Below are 21048 nucleotides of genomic sequence, written 5' to 3'. Positions count from 1 at the left end.
AAAATTACATGTATTTGTGATCTAGAAATTCAGGGGTTATTCATGGTTCTACAGTGTTATGACCTTAGGTATACTCATCTTTGCATTTATTAATCCTTAAAACCTGTTCTGTGGTTTTAAAGGTCAATAATGAATTTTGGCCATTGTATGTATAAGAAAAGTCACAATATGGAGGAAAGTAAAAAGACCTACACATTTTATTTAAGGACATATCCCAGCAGTTTTAGATGTCATTTCTTTTTAAGTTCTAAGTGATGAAACTTATTTACATATTATTATTATTTTATGCTTATTATTATTTCTATAAAATTATTTTTGCAAGGAAAAGTATAAATCCATAAACTTAGGTTGTTAGATAACCTGAGAAAAATGAACAGATGTTGAAAATTAATTAGCTGCCTTTATTTTGTAACAATATGGCTTTTTAAAATTGTGATAATTTGATATAATTTAAGTATTTTGCCTGAAACAAAGAGGTATACCATGACTGTATCACATGTATTTTTTAGCATAGCTCTAGACATTATTAGAAATATCAGTATTCTCACATTGAATTATTCAATATTTTCCATGGATTATGTAAACTCATTTTTATGAGGGGAAAGCATTCAAACCTAATGAAATCAATAATGTAATTTATAATTAAAATGTACACTGTAAATGTTCTAGACGAATTTCTTCTTTGCCAAATGGCATTATCTAATATTCAACAAAATTCTCCTTGTGTTCAGGGGTTGATCCCATGTACTACTGATGGAAATGTGACAAAAGTTCATTAATTTTAATGTTAATTACCAAAATACACATTTCGTCTCAATTGGCATTCTGTCTAGAAAATAGTACAACTTCCTTATAAAGAGAAAAGAAATCCTGTCTTCCTCCTTCCTTCTCCAATAAAAGCCTGGTCACACTCTTGGTTCCCAGTTTGGCACCATGGCTGTCCTGGCTTCCTGGGTCTGGGTACTGGCTGGCTGCTTCTCTGCAGCTGTAGCAGAAATTTCTAATATCTCAGCTTCATATCCTCCCTTATGGGAAGACAGCCCTGAGCAGTTAAGTGACTACAGGCTAGAGGATGGGAAGCACATAATTGACCCTTGGGTATTCACTGACAGAATGGGGATATACAGAATCTTACTGAAAGAGACAGCCACATATTTTGCAAGATATGGTCCAGAAAATGAACAAAATCTTTTGTGGGGATTGCCTCTGCAGTTTGGCTGGCAGTATCAAACAGGTAAGAAAGACAATTATTCTCCTATATACCAATATAATCCTGATATATTAGGAAAACACGATTCTCCCTATCTTACAGTACTGTCTAGTTTTATGTCAACTTGACCCAGGCCAAAGTCATCTGAGAGGAAAAAACTTTATTTGAGAAGAAGCATTTATATGATCAAACAGTATGCATGCCTATAGGTCTTTTACTTAATCAGTGATTGATCTGAAAAGGTCTAGCTCATTGTGGACATGCCATCCCTGGGCTGATGGTCCTGGATTTTGTAAGAAATCAGGCTGAACAATCAATGTGGAACAAGCTAGCATTCTTCTTAGGTCTCTGTGTCACCTCTTGCCTCCAGATTCTAGTCCGATTTGGGATCCTCTCTTGGTATTTCTCAATGGACAATGATCCAGGATATGTAAGCTAAACCCTTTCCTCTCCAAGGTGCTTCTGATCATGGTGTTTCATCAACCCCATAGTACCTGTAACTAGGATGCCCACACGTGTCCCTTTGAAAGCTGATTATTTACTTTTAAACCTCCTTATAATAATTCATTCTTCTATTTGTATTTGTCAGAATCCACACATTCTTCTCCTGTGGTTTTATTGTCTATAACAGACACTTCAATGACACATAGGCATGAAGACCAATCATAAAGACACATCCTTTCTCTAATTTGAGTATTTTCAAAATAGTTACTACACCACTGCTAAGTATACATTCCTTCCTGTCCCTATGAACAGACTAGGGGATATTCATTAGAAACCGGAAGTGATTATATTTATCTTGATGACAGTCTTAATTGAAATTGTCTGATCATAAGCTGAAACTACAAATAAGTAGTCCCTTGCTATTAGTGATCTGTGCCAAGGGTTGTTTCTTTGTGGAAACCCAGCTCTTTCCAGTATATACACAAGGAAGATGTTTGGAGGCCACACACTGCTATGTAAAACAATAGTTTCTTCTGGCTGGCAGAAGATATGATGAGAAGATTGGCACCTGATGCCTAACCTACTCTGCTTACTCACTGCTCAGCAAGTAAGAAAGTGGAGGAGGAGAGGAGAAGGGGAAGAAGAAAAGAAGAGTGGTGTCAGGCATGTAGAAAAAGGATGCTTCAGTCCTTAGAAGGGCGAACAAAATGCTCACAGGAGTAAATACTGAGACAAAGTGTGTAGCAGGAACTCAAGGAAGGGCCATCCAGTGAACTGTCCCACCTGGAGATCTGTCCCATATACAATCACCAAACTCAGACACTATTGCAGATGCCAAGAAGTGTTTGCTGACAGGAGCCTGATAAAGCTGTCTCCTGAGAGGCTCTGCCAGAGCCTGGCAAATATGGAGGAGGATGCTCGTAGCCAACCATTGGACTGAGCATGGGTTCTCCAATGGAGGAGTTATAGAAAGGATTGAAGGAGCTAAAGCAGTTTGCAACCCCACAGGAAGAACAACAATATCAACCAACCAGACTTCCAAGAGCTACCAGGGACTAAAACACCAGCCATAGAGTACAGATGGAGAAACCCATGGCTCCAGCCACATATGTAGCAGAGGATGGCCTTGTAGGGCATCAATGGGAGGAGAGGCCCTTGATCCTGTGAAGGCTTGATGCCCCAGTATAGAGGAATGCCCTGGTTGTGAGGCGGTGGGACTTGGTAGGTGGAAGGGGGAGCACCCTAATAGAAGCAGGGGGAGGGGATGGGATAGGGGGTTTCTGGAGAGGAAATCAGAAAAGGGGATAACATTTGAAAAGTAAATAAAGAAAATATCCAATAAAAGAAAAAAGTAAGATAAGTGTTTAAGAAAAAAAAAGAAAAAAGAAGATCATTTTCTGATGTTCTGGTGCCTATGTAATAGAGAGTTAACATGTAGAAATATTTCTGATAACTTCTCTTACCTTCGAACGAAGTCTCCCATATACTGAATATTGTTATCTCCAACTTTACAGGATGGTTAAAAAAAGAGGTCATGCACTTTAGAAAATTTAGTCAAAGATTTGCTTTGACTTACCCATCTCTTTTTCTCTGTGTAACTATTGCTCCTGTGATCTTTATTAGGAGGTAGTATAGGCAGTAAAATGTGAAGTTATGTAAGGAAAACTGTCTGTAGCCTATAAACTCTAAAAGTCAAAAGAATGATGTCACTGAAGAATGGAAAATAATTTGATTGAGGGATGAGAAATAAAATATATAAAAACGGTAAGTAAAATATAAATAATTTGAAAATTTTGTACCTATAAATTAAATGCATGAGTTCAACTGTTTTCGATGTGCATGATAAACAAATACATCTGTGCCTTCCCTGTCCTCTAGGTAGATTAGCTGATCCCACTGGAGTGACAGACTGTGGCAATGAACCTGAAGAGAGTCTGTGTGTCTCTGTGGACAGTTGGTGGGCTGGTAGGTGCTCTTCAATAGCAAAATTTGACTTATACTGCAAAGAATATATTTAGCCTGAATTTTAGAGACAGAGACAAAACCAAAACAGTGCTGCCCTTCTTCAAGATGAAATGACTTCACCTTATAGCAGTGGATTGGATGGCATATAGCAGAGTTGATTAGTCAAATGGAATATAATAATGTTTAAGGAAGTAGTCAGACTTTACACAGAGAAATTAAATCAAGGAACTACAACAATCATGGCCTCTAGGGAGCAACACTTTTGGTGATATGGCAGGCTCCCAAAGGAACATAGAATCTTCGAAATGCGACACTAAGAATGCTTTCCCTTTTTGCTTAGAATAAAGATACTAAATTCTGAATCTCAGAAAGCTGCCAGACTAACATTCACTTAGTTTGGTCAACCTATTACTAAGGCTTTAATTATGTATGCAATACTGAAAACAATTTGAATAGATCTTTTAATTCTTTCATGGTGCCTTTTGTTTGAAATGAATTTACATAGAAATTTATTAGAGTAATTCACCAACGATTATAAATGACACTGTTAAATTTCACTTTCTTGTAATGACTTATAAATAGTATGAAGCACTGGACATTTTTCCTCACACTAACTTGAGTCATTCTTTTCAAAACTGATAAAGAGACTTGTCAACAGCCCTCGAATTACAATTTAGTCTGATTTGCTTTGTAATTTGGAGTCTTAAGAATCAATATAAACCTATTACCTAACTTAAAGTGATTAAATCTGCAGGGCTTGCTCCTCTATAACTGGGAGGTTTGAATCCCTCAGAAGTCTATTAGGTTTCCAGTCAAAAGTTCTTGCTTTAGAGAATTAGGATAAAAGTATTTAGACTTAATTAGACTTAATTTTAAAATATATAATATCCATTTTCCAAATCGATAGTTATGCTTTATATTTGATAAGATCTGTAGTTATGCTTTATATTTTATGAAACTATAGTTATGCTTTATATTTTTGAAAAAAAATTAAAATCAACCATGGAATTTCATTGAGAATTTCTGTATCATTATGTGAACAATTTGATAGTTTTTGTTTCTTCCCTTATTGATTCAATGTTTTGAAATAAAATTGTCATGCAACCATTAAAATTATCTTTCTTAAAATATGATAATATGACACTTCAGTATGTATATACATACTCATGATTATAGGACTATTAAACTATAAGTTGATTTTCCTCAATAAATTTTAATTGATAATTTTCATCAGCATTTGAGAATGGTGAATATGCCTAAATGACTTAACATTCCTCAAAATGTTTTCTGTGTTTTGTAACTGGTTCTGAGTCTAACCAGCTTCTTGTTTTTACAGATGTAAATTATTATCTGAGTGTGTTACCTTTCCTTGCTGCTGTTGATTCTGGAATAACAGGGCTATCACCAGACCAAATCACAGTCTTGCCACCACCCAAGGATCAGATGAAGTTTTGTTATAATGTTTATGACTGTAGATCTGCCTTCCCTGAAACAATGGACAAATGGAGAGACTTTTTTCAGGTTTTATATTTAAGTTTTATATCATATTCCTCATACATGCCGAGAGAATGCTCATTGGAAAATACTGTTTTTTATTTGTTGTATACTTTTCTTAATATTAAAATGTAAACTGTATGCAGATACTTTTCTCATAACTGATGCTGAAATATAGCTCATGCCAGAGAAACTCACCAATATCATTCAGTACCAACACAAAATCCATTTGCTCTCAGTGCAAGGGAAAAAAATATCACACACGGCAAAGTAAATAGGCATGCAAGGAATTGAGACTTTAGGCCATTTGTGACATATTACAAGAATTGGGACCATAATCTTCTTTTAGATATGTCTGTCATTATTGAAAGTGAATTAATAACCACTCTTCTGTAGTTAGAGCTAACCAATGATATGTTATTTTGAGTATATGATTTGATGACCAAAATGAAATACATTGGTCAAGCGTAGAAGAAGCCAAAGTTAGTGATTTAAACATATATTTACTTATATTTTTAGATTGTTAATTTGCTGCTTTTGATATACTTTAATTTTCAATTTGTTCTTATTACTTTGAACATTTTGTAAAAAATTATTAATGTTGACAAGAAAAAAATGACAATAGTCCTGTCAAGTATACAGCATGGACACTCTACAGATACTTGAATCGCATTTCAATTCAATGATATGCTTTCCTGAAAAGTACTAATTTTTTATTTATTACTAAGCATTAGGTATAGCATGTAGTATACATGGTTCATGCTAACTATTGCTCATATCTCTGAGTCTGGGCGAATTTTAGGGAGAGTTGACCATATAACACTTATTTTCTCTCTTCTTCAGTACATGAAGTTGCCTTCTAGTGACTTTGATGGCCTCCTGAAGAAGTTATGGGATGCCCATATGTCATCCTTGGAATATCCCACCAGTGCCTTTGTAGACAGGTAAGAAATATTTTTTTGTCTCTGTTTTAGCTTCAGTTTTCAATCAATTTAATAAAAATCATGTCCAAAAACAACTTAGGAAAGAATGAGTTTGTACACTTCACAAATTATAGTCCGTCAGCAAGGAAAGCCAGGGGAGGAGCTCAATCAAGAACATGAAGGCAGGAACCAGAGCAGACATCATGGTGAGATCCAGCTTAACTGCATCACTTCCTTTTGTTTGGCTAACTTTCTTGTATAGCTCAAGGCTACCTATTTAGTGATGGTACTGCCTACAGTGGGTTGTGTCTACTTGCATGAATTGGTAATCATCACAATACTTCACAGGTCAATCTGATAGACACAGTTCCTGAATTAAAATTTCTTCTTACCACATGCCTCTAGATTTGTCGTCATGCATGTTTCTGTGCACTGCATACTTGCCTGGTTCTCATGAAGGCCAATCAAAAACATTGGATGTCTTGGGACTGAACAGATGGTTGTGAGCCACCAAGTAGAATCTGGAAATTAAATCCAGGTCCTCTAAGGAATCAAATCTTGGTTCTCTGGGAGAGCAGTCTATGCTCTTAACCACTGAGCCACCTTTCCTGGGCCCAGCACAATATAACTCTAAGCACAGTATTTATGAGTAATTAAAATGTTTAACATTCATGATGATTATAGAAGTTTTTCTTTCTAGATATATTTCCTCTATCTGGTCATTTTATACAGCCAAATTCTTTGCATTTAGGACAGGCCAAATGTATTTAAAAGTTGTTCTAAACGGAACATCATGGAGTTTTTGTTATTAAATGATGTGGCTATCAGGATTGTATCTTTACTAATTATAGCAAAATACTGTTTTGATTATTGCAATTTACTTCCTGAACTTCAGTTTTTTTCCCTTGGCCTTTCTTTTGTGCTAATCAATCCTTAAAAGACAATTATTAAAATATTACCACATGTTAAATAAATAACAATTGAGTACTCTTTAATATTAAGAATAGTAAAAGAAACCATTAATTTTTTAATGTAACAAAACTTCAGCTTTATTTTGTTTTACTGGTACTGAGTCTACATCTTATTTGTTCAGTTTGGCACTTAATACCATATAACTAGTGGATAGGAAGTCTTATGTTCACGTTCCTTGTGATTTCCAGGTCACCCTTTTCCTTGCAGCCTGTGCTGCCTCTAGCTCATGGGGCTTACTAGCTGAATCTAAAAGTACAATTCTACTTAGAATTTTCTCATATTTGTAAAAGTCATATTGAGTCTAATATGCTTAAATTGCTATAGTATATCAATAAGTGTAAATGAATGGAATAGAACATGAACTGTGTGGGTATACTTCATTTAATAAAGAAACTGTCTTCAGGAGATAAAAATCATAACTACAGGCAGTAAACTGAGCAAAACTCTGCTTCATATCTATTTCCACCTCACCTACACTAAAAGATGGCTGAATCCAAGCAAGGCCTCTGTGCTCCTCCAGTGTGCACACATAAACATACATACATACAGAGAGAGAGAGAGAGAGAGAGAGAGAGAGAGAGAGAGAGAGGTAGTAATTGATAAAGGGCATGAATTTGGAAGAGAGCTGAGTGGGGTATATAGGAAGGCATAGAGGGAAGAAAAAGGGGAGAAGAAATGATGTAATTATATCTCATCCTCAGAAAATACAAGTAATTTTAAAAACAGAAAACTTCACAGTATTCAAACTATTCTGAAAATGCTACGTCAGAAACTTAAACAGATATATTTGTATTTTGCCACAATTTCTAGAATTTATATGCCAGGAAAATTTTGTCCCTGTAATGTACCATGTACTACTAATTTTGCTTCAACATTTTGGTGATGGACAGTGACATTGTCGTTAACTTCAATATTGAATACTGATGTTCATTTCTAGATCATCTGTTACGTTTCACATGCATACCTACAGTTAGGCAAAGAGTGCCAGTCAGTTGCTGTAGCTCCTAAGGAAGGCAAGCATTTAGGTGGTGAAGGTTTGCAGAGGCAGAGCTGGTTCCAATCTGAGAGATACTCAGAGTGAAGAGTGGGGGCAGTCAATGATGTGAGTGGGTCACTTCAAACAGTGGGTACCTTGCTGACCTGAAATAATGGACAGTCAAGAGTTTAGAACCTACCTATAAATCCCATAATGCATGTGGTATCAGTGGAAACATCATGCCCTACCATGAGTTTTTCTTCATCATATAGGATTCTGATGTGGTGTTTGCTTGTTTTTGTTTTGTTTTATATTTGTGGTGGTTTGATGCTTTTAATATTTTTATGCCTAATATTTCTGATATGGCTTTGACATGCCCATGCATCCACATGTACTTGACCTAAGTCGGGAAGTCTGTAAGTAGTGGGTTTTTTATCTTTAACCTTTTTTTACAGTCCAACCAATATCCCCTCCTGTTCTGCCCTCTGACAATTCCTTATCCCACTTCCCCTCCCCACCACCCCATCTTCAAGAGAATGTCCCTACCTCCCTCCACACACACTCAAAACCCTGCCAGGCCTCCCCACTCCCTGAGGTATCAGGTCTCTCAAGGGTTAGGTGCTTCTTCTCTCACTGAGGTCAGACCAGGCAGTCCTCTGCTGTATGTGTCAGGGCCTCAGACCAGCTACTGTATGTTGCCTAGTGGATGGCTCAGTATCTGAGAGATTTCTGGGATCCAGGTTAGTTGAGACTGCTGGTATTCCTACAGGATCACCCTCTTCCTCAGCTTCATCCAGCTTTTCCCTAATTCAGGCACAGGGGTCAACAGCTTCTGTCCATTGGTTGGGTGCAAATATCCGCATCTGACTCTTTCAGTTGCTTGTTGGGTCTTTCAGAGGGCAGCCGTGCTAGGCTCCCGTCTGTAAGCACACCATTGCATCAGTATTAGTGCCAGGCCTTGGAGCCTCCCCTTGAGATGGATCCCAAGTTGGGCCAGTTATTGGACCTCCTTTCCCTCAGTGTCTTCTCCATTTTTGTCTCTGTGGTTATTTTAGACAGGAACAATTCTGAATCAGAGTTTATGACTGTGGGATGGCAATACCATCTCTCCACTGGATGCCTTGTCTTTCTACTGCAGGTAGATTCTACAAGTTCCCTCTCCCTCACATATCATGCAAAGTCCCTCCCTTTGAATGCTGAAATTCTCTCTTGCAGGTCTCTGGTACACTCTAGAGGGTTCCCCCCCAACAACCCCCTACCTCCTGAGGTTGCGTATTACCATTCATTCTGCTGGCACTTGAGGCTTCACACCTGTTCCCCCAATACCTGATTCATTTTTTTCCCTTCCCCTCCCTTCTCCCACCCAGGCCCCTCCCTCCCTGTTTTATGTATAACAATTGCTATGAGTTTGAGCACCATAATTAGTTCTGGATCGAGGTGAATGCCTGCTTCATAGACAGGATGCAGATTTTTTCTGCCTCGAATTTTTACTCAAAATGAAATGGACTCCTGCTTTGGAAGATGAAATTGCATGAAGCAAGGCAGAGCCTGACAGGCTCCTGTCTTATGTAAAGTGCAGTAACTTACAACAATGCAGTGAAGGACCTGTGTTCACATACCCACCCCATCAACACTTTGCTCACTACTTGTACACATATTGCTTTCTGTCCTCTATTCCCTCCATCTTTCTTCTCCTCCTTCCTTAAAAGTGCTTTGTTGTTGTTTTATGATGCTTGCCATGGGACCCATCAGGGCCTCATATGCATCCCTTGCAAGCCCTACTGGGGAGCTGTCACCCATCCCATGTCTCTTTTTAATTTTTATCTTAATTATTGTCTCACTACAATATCACTGTCTGCCTGATCGCAGTGTCAACCTGTACATGACACAGTGTAGACTTAAAGTGTTTATCCTCCTGTAAAGCATGTGGTATCAAGCTTTTGCTTTAGCTTCTGGAGTAGCCAAAATAACAGTCATCTACCACCCAAGCCTTGATACTGCCATGGATTTCTTCAACAGACTTAGAGCACTTTCTTCTTTATTTATGGTTTCAGGTATCAGCCTATGAAACTTCTCCATAGAAAGACATGGTTTGGCTTCTGTGATTCTCGGGCTCTGTGTGCTCTGGATAGAGTTGTTCAGTGCCGCTCATTGTGTTGATATGTGGAGCTTACATTTTTGTGTTTGAAATCACTGACTACATTGTTGCTGGGTTCTTAAATCTACTGCCTTAACTTTCCCATGTTTCAAAAGAAACTAGAAAACAGAATTGCTAGAGAAAACAAGCTTCTTTCTGTTCACTTTTTCTAAACAGGGGCTTAAAGTCTCCTAGTTTCTCTCACTTTTCCTGCAGCTTTGTGGCAAGATTGAAGGAATGTTAGAAAATACACATAAGTCAGCTCAACTGAGAGATAGATACACTTTCAGAATTGCTTGAAATGTCCTCCTGCCAGGTGAGTTTGTCCTGTTAGGCCAGGGCTTTATTTACAGCCTGTCTTGCCTCTTGTCTTGAGATTTCTGGGCAAAAGTTATGTCTCTGGGGTCCATTTTTTTTAAGTCTCTTCATGTCTCATTATTGGAAGGAAATGCTGGGTATTTATACCCTTTACCACGTGCCTTGCCCTCGTGGACAAGCACAGCTGAAAGCACCATGTCATGTGCCTTGCAGCGTGGATATCACATGCACCTAGCTAGCTGTGAGGAGACCATGTGCACTCTGGGGTCCATTGGTTTATGATTCTTGCTTGAAAATCTTTGTTGTTGATACATCCTCTCAGTATCTTATTCTCCTTTGACTTCAATGTCATCCATGACTTTTATTTCTAAACAAATGTCTATAACGATGCTTTTCATGGAACAGACAAGCTAGAAAAACCTTCTAAATTTTGTCAAAGCTTCACAGATTCTGTCCATAGACTTTCTTCTAATGAGGTCTACTTCTAAATTATTTGCCCAGGTCTGTCCAGATGTTTGGTACTGAACCTGTGTTCTTTTCTCATCTCTCAGGACTCTTTGCTTTTCCTCTGTGTCATGGATTCACCAACATTTCCCTCTTTTTCTCTCTTGGCATGCTTTGCCTGCTATTGCTCAGGTTCTGGACAACTGAAGATGGGTGTAGAGTAGGTGGAAACATCTGAGACACTTTACATATGCATAAACTTTATTATTTCTTGTCTGAGGATTTAGTTGAATATAGAATATATGAGGTAATTTTCATACTCTTGGTCATTTCACCTAATTTTTAATGTATAAATTAGCTTTGACTCCTCTCCAGTAAACTCTACTTTGATAAATGTTCTTCACTTTTTTTTTAAATATTTATTTTTTGCTTCATTTTCTGTTCCAGTGTCTTATGATTAAGTGATTCCTTATGGTACCTAGCTAATTCAGTTTCCTGTTAAATTTAAAGACCAGTGTTCAGAAACCCAGCGTGCTTGTGGAGGTTTTATACACTGAGCATGTCACTGAGTCTTAGAGCCTGAGGCAATCTTTTAGGTTATTAGCTAAGTGATTGTTTGACTGAAGACAGTCTGTGGCCATTACGTTATCCTTTCATGTAAGCTCAGCTGTTCTGAACAGCAGACATTTTTCAATCCCCAGTTCAATGCGGAAGTCAAGACCTGGTTGCTGAAAGTACCAAAATCAGCTACTGCTATCGTTGTCCTCTTGGAGAGGACAAAGACACTTGTGTTTATGTCAAGTCAAGGCTTACCTTAGGAACGGAATCTATGTTCACATGTATTTGATGAACTTGGGTACAATTGATATGTAATAAAGCATACAGATATAGGTATGTATTCAGTTGAGTGAGCACTAGCCAGCACTTGTAGAACCATCACCTAAACAAAATGCTTGTCTATCACAATTTCTAGCATGTTCCCCATGTGTCTTTTAATTTTTCCTCTCCATAAAAACTTTCTTTAGTTTCTACTTCTTTCTCCCTCTCCCACTCTCCCTCTCCCTCCCACCTCCTCTCTTTCTTTGCAACAGGATTTCTCTATGTAGTCCTACCTGTCCTGGAACTCCCTCAGTAGACCAGACTGGTCTTGCACACTCAGAGGTCCACCTGTCTCTGCCTCCCTCATGCTAGGATTAAAGAGGTGCACCAGCAAATGCAAATCGGACACTTCCTTTAAAAAATGTACAAATCATATACAGGTTAAAGCTTTCAGGGTGCAGAAATAGCTTTTGGTACATTTGTCTCTTCAGTCAAGGTTAACAAGAAGTAACAAGCATGATGCATTCTTTTCTTTCTTTTTCTGTTTATTTTATCTGTCAACAAATTAGTTAATTCATTAATTAAAAAATGAATCTCTTGTATCCCAACCTGGCAACAGAAGAAAACCTTGACCCCAGTGTTCCTGATTTGTATGGCAATTGTGTATTGCTAGCTTGTGCCACTAGCTAGACCTTATATTTATATTTATATTTATATTTATTTGTTGGTATGTATACAGAATGTAGTATTTAAACATGTTTTTAAGATGTTTACTCCATGGGTTTCACACAAGTGTGCATAAGGAATGTCATAAATGGAAAGAATAGTGTTAAAATGAAGTGGTTAATTAGATCAACATTTTAGATTTATATTTTATTTACCAATCTTTACAACTCCCGTAAGACAATCCAAGTGGATAGATAGGATTCTCACACTTTCTTTCAAAATAATGTTCCGATTTTAATTTTGTTTGTTTTTTTTCTTTTGGTAGTTGATGGTTTCTGCAAAGTAAGATTCAAATTCTGAGGAAATAAATCTTAGGTGATATTTTTGTCTATTTATCTTTTAGATATGACTTCTATTCTGACCAAGAAGCAAATTTTGAGAAAAACTGGGCTATTGCTGTGAACTATTTAGGGGCAGCCCGTCTTCCTACAACCCTGAATAGAGCACACAGCTTTCAGAGGGGTCTGCCCCCACGAGTTCTTGTTGATACTGACATAATCCCTTTTATTCCTGACTTCACGCCTCTTCAGAACGAAGTGCTAGAAACACTCAAACTTCTTGGTGATAGTGACAGACTTTCAGGTAAAATTTTTAAAAGAACACTGGAAAACAAATCAGAATGTTGTAGACTGGAAGAGTACATAAACTACTTTAGAAATATCACCATACCAGAATGCATTAAAAATGTTATGAAGTTCTATGTGTATATTTTGAATTTCCCTAGCAGTAATTGTTTTTGATAGATGGTAAAATTATTGATAAACCACATTTAAAAAAATTTATTATGTGGTCCTTCATTTGAATGCCACATTGTACCTTGGCATCTGTAATATGAAGTGAAATACATAATATGAACACACGTGTTGTTGTACAGTCATTGTTACACTCATTTTAAATTTTTTTCTATTTTACTCTTAAGACTAAAGAAGACAAATAAATTTCAAAAGAAAATTTTCCATCATTAATGAATTCCCTGTCCACCTGACTCATCAGACACTTTTAACCTAATACTGACTCATCAGATGCTTTTAACCCAAGGTCAGGGAAAAAGACCTTTACTCCACCATGCAAAAAGCAGAGTGAAAAACTGGCTTCATTAATTAAGTGTTTGAAAATTACCATGTCATCTTCATTTTACATTTGTGCACTGGGACCTTGAGATATACTAAACTTATATGCTATTTCTATTACGTAAAGAGAAGAGTTTTGATTCTCTAAATTATAAATAAATTAGACATGAGTTTATTATGTTCAAATTTGTGGACAGCTTTTGTAATAGAAAAGCAGATCTACCAAGTACATTCGTGCCCCAGTGCAAATGACGTCTCTTTTCATGTCAGTTTGGTTGTAGTGTGATACTGTCAGTCAGAAGGTCACTTTCCCTCACTCAGTGAACAGTAGTCCAGCCTTCCGTTGGTGGATATTATTTGGGAGATTTTATATTAGAATCATATTCTCATAGACATGCAGCATTTTCTTTAATGAATTTATTGTGACTATGGAAATTATTGTTATGAGCTTAGACTGAAATCACAGGAACAGTCCATGTATACCTAATTTCACTATTTATGACATAGTCACTTATTTCTTTATTTCATGATTCTAAACTTTCAGGTTAGGTATTGCAAAATGTTAATAGTATCAGTGAATCAAATATTCTTTGTATACTGATGATTTTAATGTTAATTGATCAAAAGCCAATGAAATAAATGTGATCAATGGATATTATGTAATGGAAGTAAGAAATGTTTTCAGAAGTTGGCAAGCACTCATATATATATATATATATTTTTATCTTTTCCAGGATCATTAACTCTGACTATATGGGAAAGTCTCATGAGTACAAAAGTTGCACGAGAATTATTTCTAAAAGCTTTTGAAAAGTTTCTGGGTACAAATCCTTAAGACAAAAATTTTTTATTGAATTGTGAACAACTGCATCTGATCACAAGAAATTAAAAGTAATTAATACGATCATCTTGACCTATGATTTGGGGGTTTTTTCCCTAATGTTCATTTTTTAAGGATTGTTCTGCATCTATTCATAGTATTGAATTTAAATTAATTTTGCACCATACCTCAAACATTGTGAATTCTTCATTACTTAAGATATAAAGATACTGGACAATGACAAAGAAATCATTAAACTGACATTAAGCTTATATGGCAGAGTTGATTTTTAAACATGGAATGATATATCTTACTGATGTTTAACTGAAATCCAGAACATTTTGAATTCCAATACTGACATTCAACTTAAATATTTCAATCTCATAAAGCTTAATTACAAATAGAGTTCACCTACTTAATCAGGTTTGAAGTATGATTTGCTAAGTTTACAATTACTTGTTAGAGTAATTGGCCCATGTTTGCAAAGAGTCCTTTGGGGTCAAATTTCTCATAGCTGTACTCTATCAGAGAGAGAATACACTGGATAGACTTGATGATTTCCAAAGGTCTCTGTCTCACTCCATGCCCCTCCAGAGTCTGTTCATAAACCTGAGCCAATGGCTGACATACTGTGTCACTATGTTTCTCACTACAACAACTTCACTAAAATACATCAGTTGTTCTTCTTCTCCTTGGACCAGACTACATGGCAGAAGCAACCTAAGGGAAAAGAGACTTGTTTGAGTTTACAATTTTAGAGCACATAGTCAAATCTGATGGTGAAGACATGCCATCTAATGGCACAGGAATGGGTGTCTGATCCCTCTCACATGGAGTTAAGTGTGGGAACCAAAGAACATGAGACTCAATCAGGGAAAGATTATAAATCATAGAGAGATCTATCTCTAGTGACTCAAATGAACCAGCTGGGCCACATGACTTCAAAAGTGTGTCACCAGCTAGAGACTATATGTCCAAATACATGGACCTGTACAGGAAATTTCACATTCACACTATAACAAAACCACAAGAATGATTGTTCATAAAACCAACCATTCTGTCAAAAATAAAAGAACAGCATCCAGAGATTGAGGGAAACTGCTCTCTAGGGAGGACAATAAAGGACACATGTCACCTGCAAACCAAACATGTAAATTTTTCTGCCTGTTGTCTCATGTGCCCATCTCTTTCCCAAGAATTCTTGTCATCTCCTCTATGACAGAAAAAGTCCTTTTCCTCCAACAACATTTTACTCCTGACATTATGACAATATTGCTTATGTCAGTTTAATTTCTTTGGATGTTGTCTTAGTAATGGTTTCACTGCTGTGAAGATACACCATGAACAAGGGAGCTATTATAAAGGTCATCATTTAACTGGGACTGGCTTACAGTTACAGAGGTTTAGTCCATTGTCATGATAGTGGGAAGCATGACAGTGTGCAGGCAGACTTGAAGTTTGAGGAGCTAGGAGTTCTACATCTTAGTGCTAAAACAGACAGAAAGTCTGTGTTCTGCAGTCAGCAAGCAGGAGTTCCTGATTCCATATTGGGCAGAGCTTAAGCATAGAAAACCTCAAAACCCACCCCTAAAGTGACATACTTCAACACTTATTCCAACAGACCAAATGCATTCTAACAAGACCACACCTCCTAATAGTGCCATAAGCTATGGACCAAGCATTCAAACAGATCAGTCTAGGGCCAAACCTATTCAAAGCACCACCGATATCATTGGAGAAGCACCTCTCTCACATGATCAGAAGCTGGTACAAACTATACCTGAAACTATAAGACTCTGGTTGATGACTGAAAATGGGATCTGAATCCTATCATTCGTCTACGTGAAAGTATAGCAATCCAATATGTCTGAAAGTCATAATGTCATTATATTCATTCAGACTTTTTCTTAAAGCACAAAGATATTCCAGTATCTTCTTCCAAAATGTCAGTTCAGATGGGCCTCAGTGGGGATAACAAGTATGATGGAACTGAGACAAGTCCCGGGATGAGAGTCACTTCTAAATCTCTCTGTTGTTTGAAATTGGCTAAAATACTTTTTTTTTTGTTTTACATTGGCTTCTCAATGTTTATTGTTTCCCATGGGACCACATCATACCAGTGAATGTGACAAGTCCATTCTGGCAACAAGTTACAATCAATGCCAAGCCACAGACTAGTTAATCTTTGATTTATTTAGAAAATATACATTGTCAGGAAAGAGGAGAATTTTTAATAACCTACATTGTGATTTGTATCAGTCCTAAGTAAATCAGGCAATAACAAGAGCTTACAGAAAACGGACTCTTGTACATGATTTCCCAAAAGCAACATGCAAAGCTCTCCTAATTTGAAAATGACTTTACAAACAATAAAACAAAATAAATAAAATGGGCTTGCTTAGGAAGCCAATTTAAAAGCCAGGGGACACCTTTTCTAATTTATTTAGTTGCTTATCAACTAACTTTTATTTTTTCTTGAATGCTACTTAACAGTCTATAATAGCACTGCCTCAGGGTGTTAGACATGAAGAGAGAAAACTTCCAGCTATTGCCATTTCCTTCCAAAGCACAATTTGAGTTACAGGAATATTAATGTGTAGCATGTTCTGGAAAAAACGGTATAATTAATGGCTGAAAATACCCTTTATGGGAAATAAAAGTTTAGTGGTTAATACACAAATGTTATCAGCAGGGGTATCCATGTCCATACATGCAAGACCTTTCCTGTATTGAGTAAGAGATACTGTTTTACAACCTAAACGAATACAATCTAAACTAGGGGTCCAAAGAGGCATGTAGTATCTGAGGTTAAGAAAATGGGAAGAAACCATTTTATTGGAGACAGCTGTTCTCCCAGGTGTGCTGACACACCCAAGGCCAGAGGTGAGACTACTACTGTTGCTTCAATAGATGACCAAAGATCCATAAGGAGCCAACAGGGCACAGGAAATGTTGAGCTGTCAAGGACAGGATCCTTCCAGTTTCCATGTATGCCTGGGCGATGAGCATGTGCCACAGCTCTCTGTACCCATATTTCTTCCAGAGGGAGTTGATCTTCCAGGAGTGCTGATGTACCTTAGATCACAGGCTCATAGGCTCACAGGAGGACAAACTCCAGTCAGAGGCAGCAAGATCAGCTAACACCAGAGATAACTAGATGGCATGAGGCAAGCACAGGAAACAGAAACTAAAGCTACTTGGTAAATACAGTTCGCTCACCACAGCAAGTCCTGGATACCCCCAACACACATGAAAAGCAAGATTCTGATTTAAAATCACATCTAATGGTGATGACAGAGGACTTTAAGAAGGACATAAATGACTCCATTAGAGAAGTACAGGGAGACACAGGTAAACAGATAGAAGCCCTTAAAGAGGAACATATCAATCCCTTAAAGAAATACAGGCAAACAAAACCAAACAGATGAAGGAATTGAACAAAACCATCCAGGATATAAAAATGGAAATAGAAACAATAAAAAAAATCACCAAGGGAGACAACTCTGGAAATAAAAAACCTAGGTAAGAAATCAGGAGTCATAGATGCAAGCATCACCAACAGAATACAAGAGATAGAAGAGAGACTCTCATGTGCAGAAGTTACCATAGTAAACATTGACACAACTGTCAAAAAATGCAAAATGCAAAAAGCTTCTAACCCAAAACATCCAGGAAATCCAGGACATAATGAGAAGATCAAACCTACGGAAAATAGATGTAGAAGAGAGCAAAGATTCCCAACTCAAATGGGCAGAAAATATCTTCAACAAAATTATAGAAGAAAACTTCTCTAATCTAAAGAAAGAGATGCCAATGAGCGTACAAGAAGCATACAGAACCCCAAGTAGGATGGACCAGAAAAGAAATTTTTCCAGTTACATAATGATCAAAACATCAAGTGCATAAAACAAAGACAGAATATTAAAAGCAGTAAGGGAAAAAAATGTCAAGTAACATATAAAGACAGACCTATCAGAATTACACCAAACTTCTCAACAGAGACTCTAAAAGTCAGAAGATCCTGGGCACATGTCATACAGTCACTAAGAAATAACAGCTCAGGGTACTAAACCCAGCAAAACTTTCAATTATCATAGATGGAGAAACCAAGATATTTCATGACAAACAAAATTTACACAATAGCGTTCCACAAATTCATCCATAGAAAGGATAAGAGGTGGAAAACTTCAACACAAAGAGGGAAACTATACCCTAGGAAAAGAAAGAAAGTAGTCTTCTTTCAACAAAACCAAAAGAAGATAGGCACAAAAGCAAAATTCCACCTCTAACAAAAACAAAAACAAAAAACAATGATCACTGGTCCTTAATATCTCTTAAAATCAATGAATTCAATTCCCCAGTAAAAAGAAATAGACTAACAGACTGGAAACATAAACAGGACACAGCATTTTGCTGAATACAGGAATCACACCTCAGTGACAAACACAGACACTACCTCACAGTAAAGGGCTGGAAAATTTTTTTCCAAGCAAATGGTGCTAATAAACAAGCTGGAGTAGCCATTCTAATATCAAATAAAATTGACTTTCAACCAAAAGTTATCAAGAAAGATAAAAAAGAACACTTCATATTCATCAAAGGAAAAATCCACCAAGATGAACTCTCAATTCTTAACATCTATACTCCAAATGCAAGGGCACCCACTTTCATAAAAGAAACTTTACTAAAGCTCAAAGCACACATTGCACCTCACACAATAATAGTGGGAGACTTCAACACTTCACTTTCATCAATGGACAGATCATGGAAACAGAAACAAAACAGAGACACAGTGAAACTAACAAAAGTTATGAACCAAATGGATTAACAGGTGTCTATAGAACATTCATCCTAGAACAAAAGAATATATCTTCATCTCAGCATCTCAGGGTACCTTCTTGAAAGTTGACCATATAATTGGTCACAAAACAGGCCTCAACAGATACAAAAAGATTGAAATAAACCCATGCATTCTATCAGATCACCACAGACAAAAGCTGTTATCCAGTAACAACAGAAACAACAGAAAACTCACATACACAAGGAAGCTGAACAATTCTCTACTCAATGATGACTTGGTCAAGGAAGAAATAAAGAAAGAAATTAAAGACTTTTTAGAATTTAATGAAAATGAAAGCACAACATACCCAAACTTGTGGGACAGAATGAAAGCAGTGCTAGGAGGAAAACTGATAGCTCTGAGTGCCTCTAAAAAGAAACTGGAGAGAGCATACACTAGCAGCTTAACAGTACATCTGAAAGTTCTAGAACAAAAGGAAACAAATGTACCCAAGAGGAGTAGATGGTAGGAAATAATCAACTCAGGGCTGAAATCAACAAAGTAGAAACAAAGAGAAGTATTCAAAGGATTAACAAAACTAGGAGCTGATTCTTTGATAAAATCAACAAGATAGATAAACTCTTAGATAGACTAACCAGAGGTACAGAGACAGTATCCAAATTAACAAAATCAAAAATGAAAAGGGGGACATAAGAACAGAAACCTAGGAAATTCAAAACAACATCAGATCCTACTACAAAAGCCTATCCTCAACAAAACTGAAAAACCTAGATGAAATGAAGAATTTTCTAGGCAGATACCCGGTTAAAAATCAGCATCAGATAAACCATGAAAATTGTCCCATAACCTCTAAAGAAAGAGAAGCAGTCATTAAAAGCATCCCAACCAAAAAACACCCAGGACCAGTTGGTTTTAGGGCAGAATTTGATCAGGCCTTCAAAGAAGACCTAATACCAATACTCTTCAAACTATTCCACAAAACAGAATCAAAGGGAACATTACTCGATTCGTTCTATGAAGCCACAATTAGCTTACACCTAAAGCACACAAAGATCAAACAAAAAGAAGTTCGGAACAATTTCACTTATGAATATCGATGCAAAAATACTCAATAAAATTCCTGCAAACCAAATCCAAGAACACATCAAAATGATCATTCACCACCATCAAGTAGGCTTTTTTATAGTGATATAGGGATGGTTCAATATAAAGAAATTCATCAATGTAATTCATTATATAAATAAACTCAAAGAAAAAAGCACATAATCATCTCATTAGATGCTGAAAAGGCCTTTAGTAAAATACAACACCTCTTCATGTTAAAAGAATTGGAGGGATCAGGAATTCAAAGTTCATATGTAAACATAGTAAAAGCAACATACAGCAAACCAGGAACCAACATCAAACTAAATGGAGAGAAACTTGAAGCAATCCCACTAAAATCAGGGGCTAGACAAGGATGTCCACTTGCTCTCTATCTATTCAATACAGTACCCAAAGTCCTACCCAGCTCAATTAAACAACAAAAGGAGGTCAAAGGAATACAAAGTAGAAAGGAAAAAGTCCAAATTTCACTATCTGTAGATGATATGATAGTATACTTAAGTGACCCCCAAAATTCTACCAGATAACACCTATACCTGATAAACAATTTCAGCAAAGTAGCTGGATATAAAATTAATTCAAACAAATCAATAGCTTTTATCTACTCAAAGGATAAACAGGCTGAGAAAGATATTAGGTTAACAACACCCTTCAAAATAGTCACAAATAATAAAAAATTCTTTGGTGTGACTCTAACCAAGCAAGTGAAAGATCTATATGACAAGAACTTCAAGTCTCTGAAGAATGAAATCAAAGATCTCAGAAGATGGAAAGATCTCCCATGCTCATGGATTTTCAGGATTAATATGGTAAAAATGGCCATTT

The 21048-nt window shown here is 36.7% G+C and overlaps 1 protein-coding gene across 1 annotated transcript; it reads left to right on the top strand.

The window, feature by feature from the left end:
• Positions 1-933: 933 nt before the first annotated feature.
• LOC114620370 (protein LEG1 homolog) lies at positions 934-14333 on the top strand. The gene is made up of 6 exons (XM_028766467.1): positions 934-1234; positions 3533-3619; positions 4956-5140; positions 5957-6057; positions 12772-13010; positions 14233-14333. Exons 1-6 carry the CDS (start codon positions 934-936, stop codon positions 14331-14333), a joined length of 1014 nt encoding a protein of 337 aa, XP_028622300.1.
• The last annotated feature ends 6715 nt before the right edge of the window (positions 14334-21048 follow it).

This window comes from Grammomys surdaster, unplaced genomic scaffold (assembly GCF_004785775.1).
Source record: "Grammomys surdaster isolate TR1022 unplaced genomic scaffold, NIH_TR_1.0 168, whole genome shotgun sequence".
Taxonomy (NCBI): domain Eukaryota; kingdom Metazoa; phylum Chordata; class Mammalia; order Rodentia; family Muridae; genus Grammomys; species Grammomys surdaster.
This window is presented reverse-complemented; position numbering and strand designations above follow the sequence as displayed.

Excerpts from the sequence above, each read along its gene's own strand:
- LOC114620370 (XM_028766467.1), top strand. The coding sequence starts at position 934 with ATGGCTGTCCTGGCTTCCTGGGTCTGGGTACTGGCTGGCTGCTTCTCT. Across the intron at positions 6,058-12,771 it reads ACCAGTGCCTTTGTAGACAG|ATATGACTTCTATTCTGACC; the intron begins GTAAGAAATATT and ends TTTATCTTTTAG. Across the intron at positions 13,011-14,232 it reads TGATAGTGACAGACTTTCAG|GATCATTAACTCTGACTATA; the intron begins GTAAAATTTTTA and ends TATCTTTTCCAG.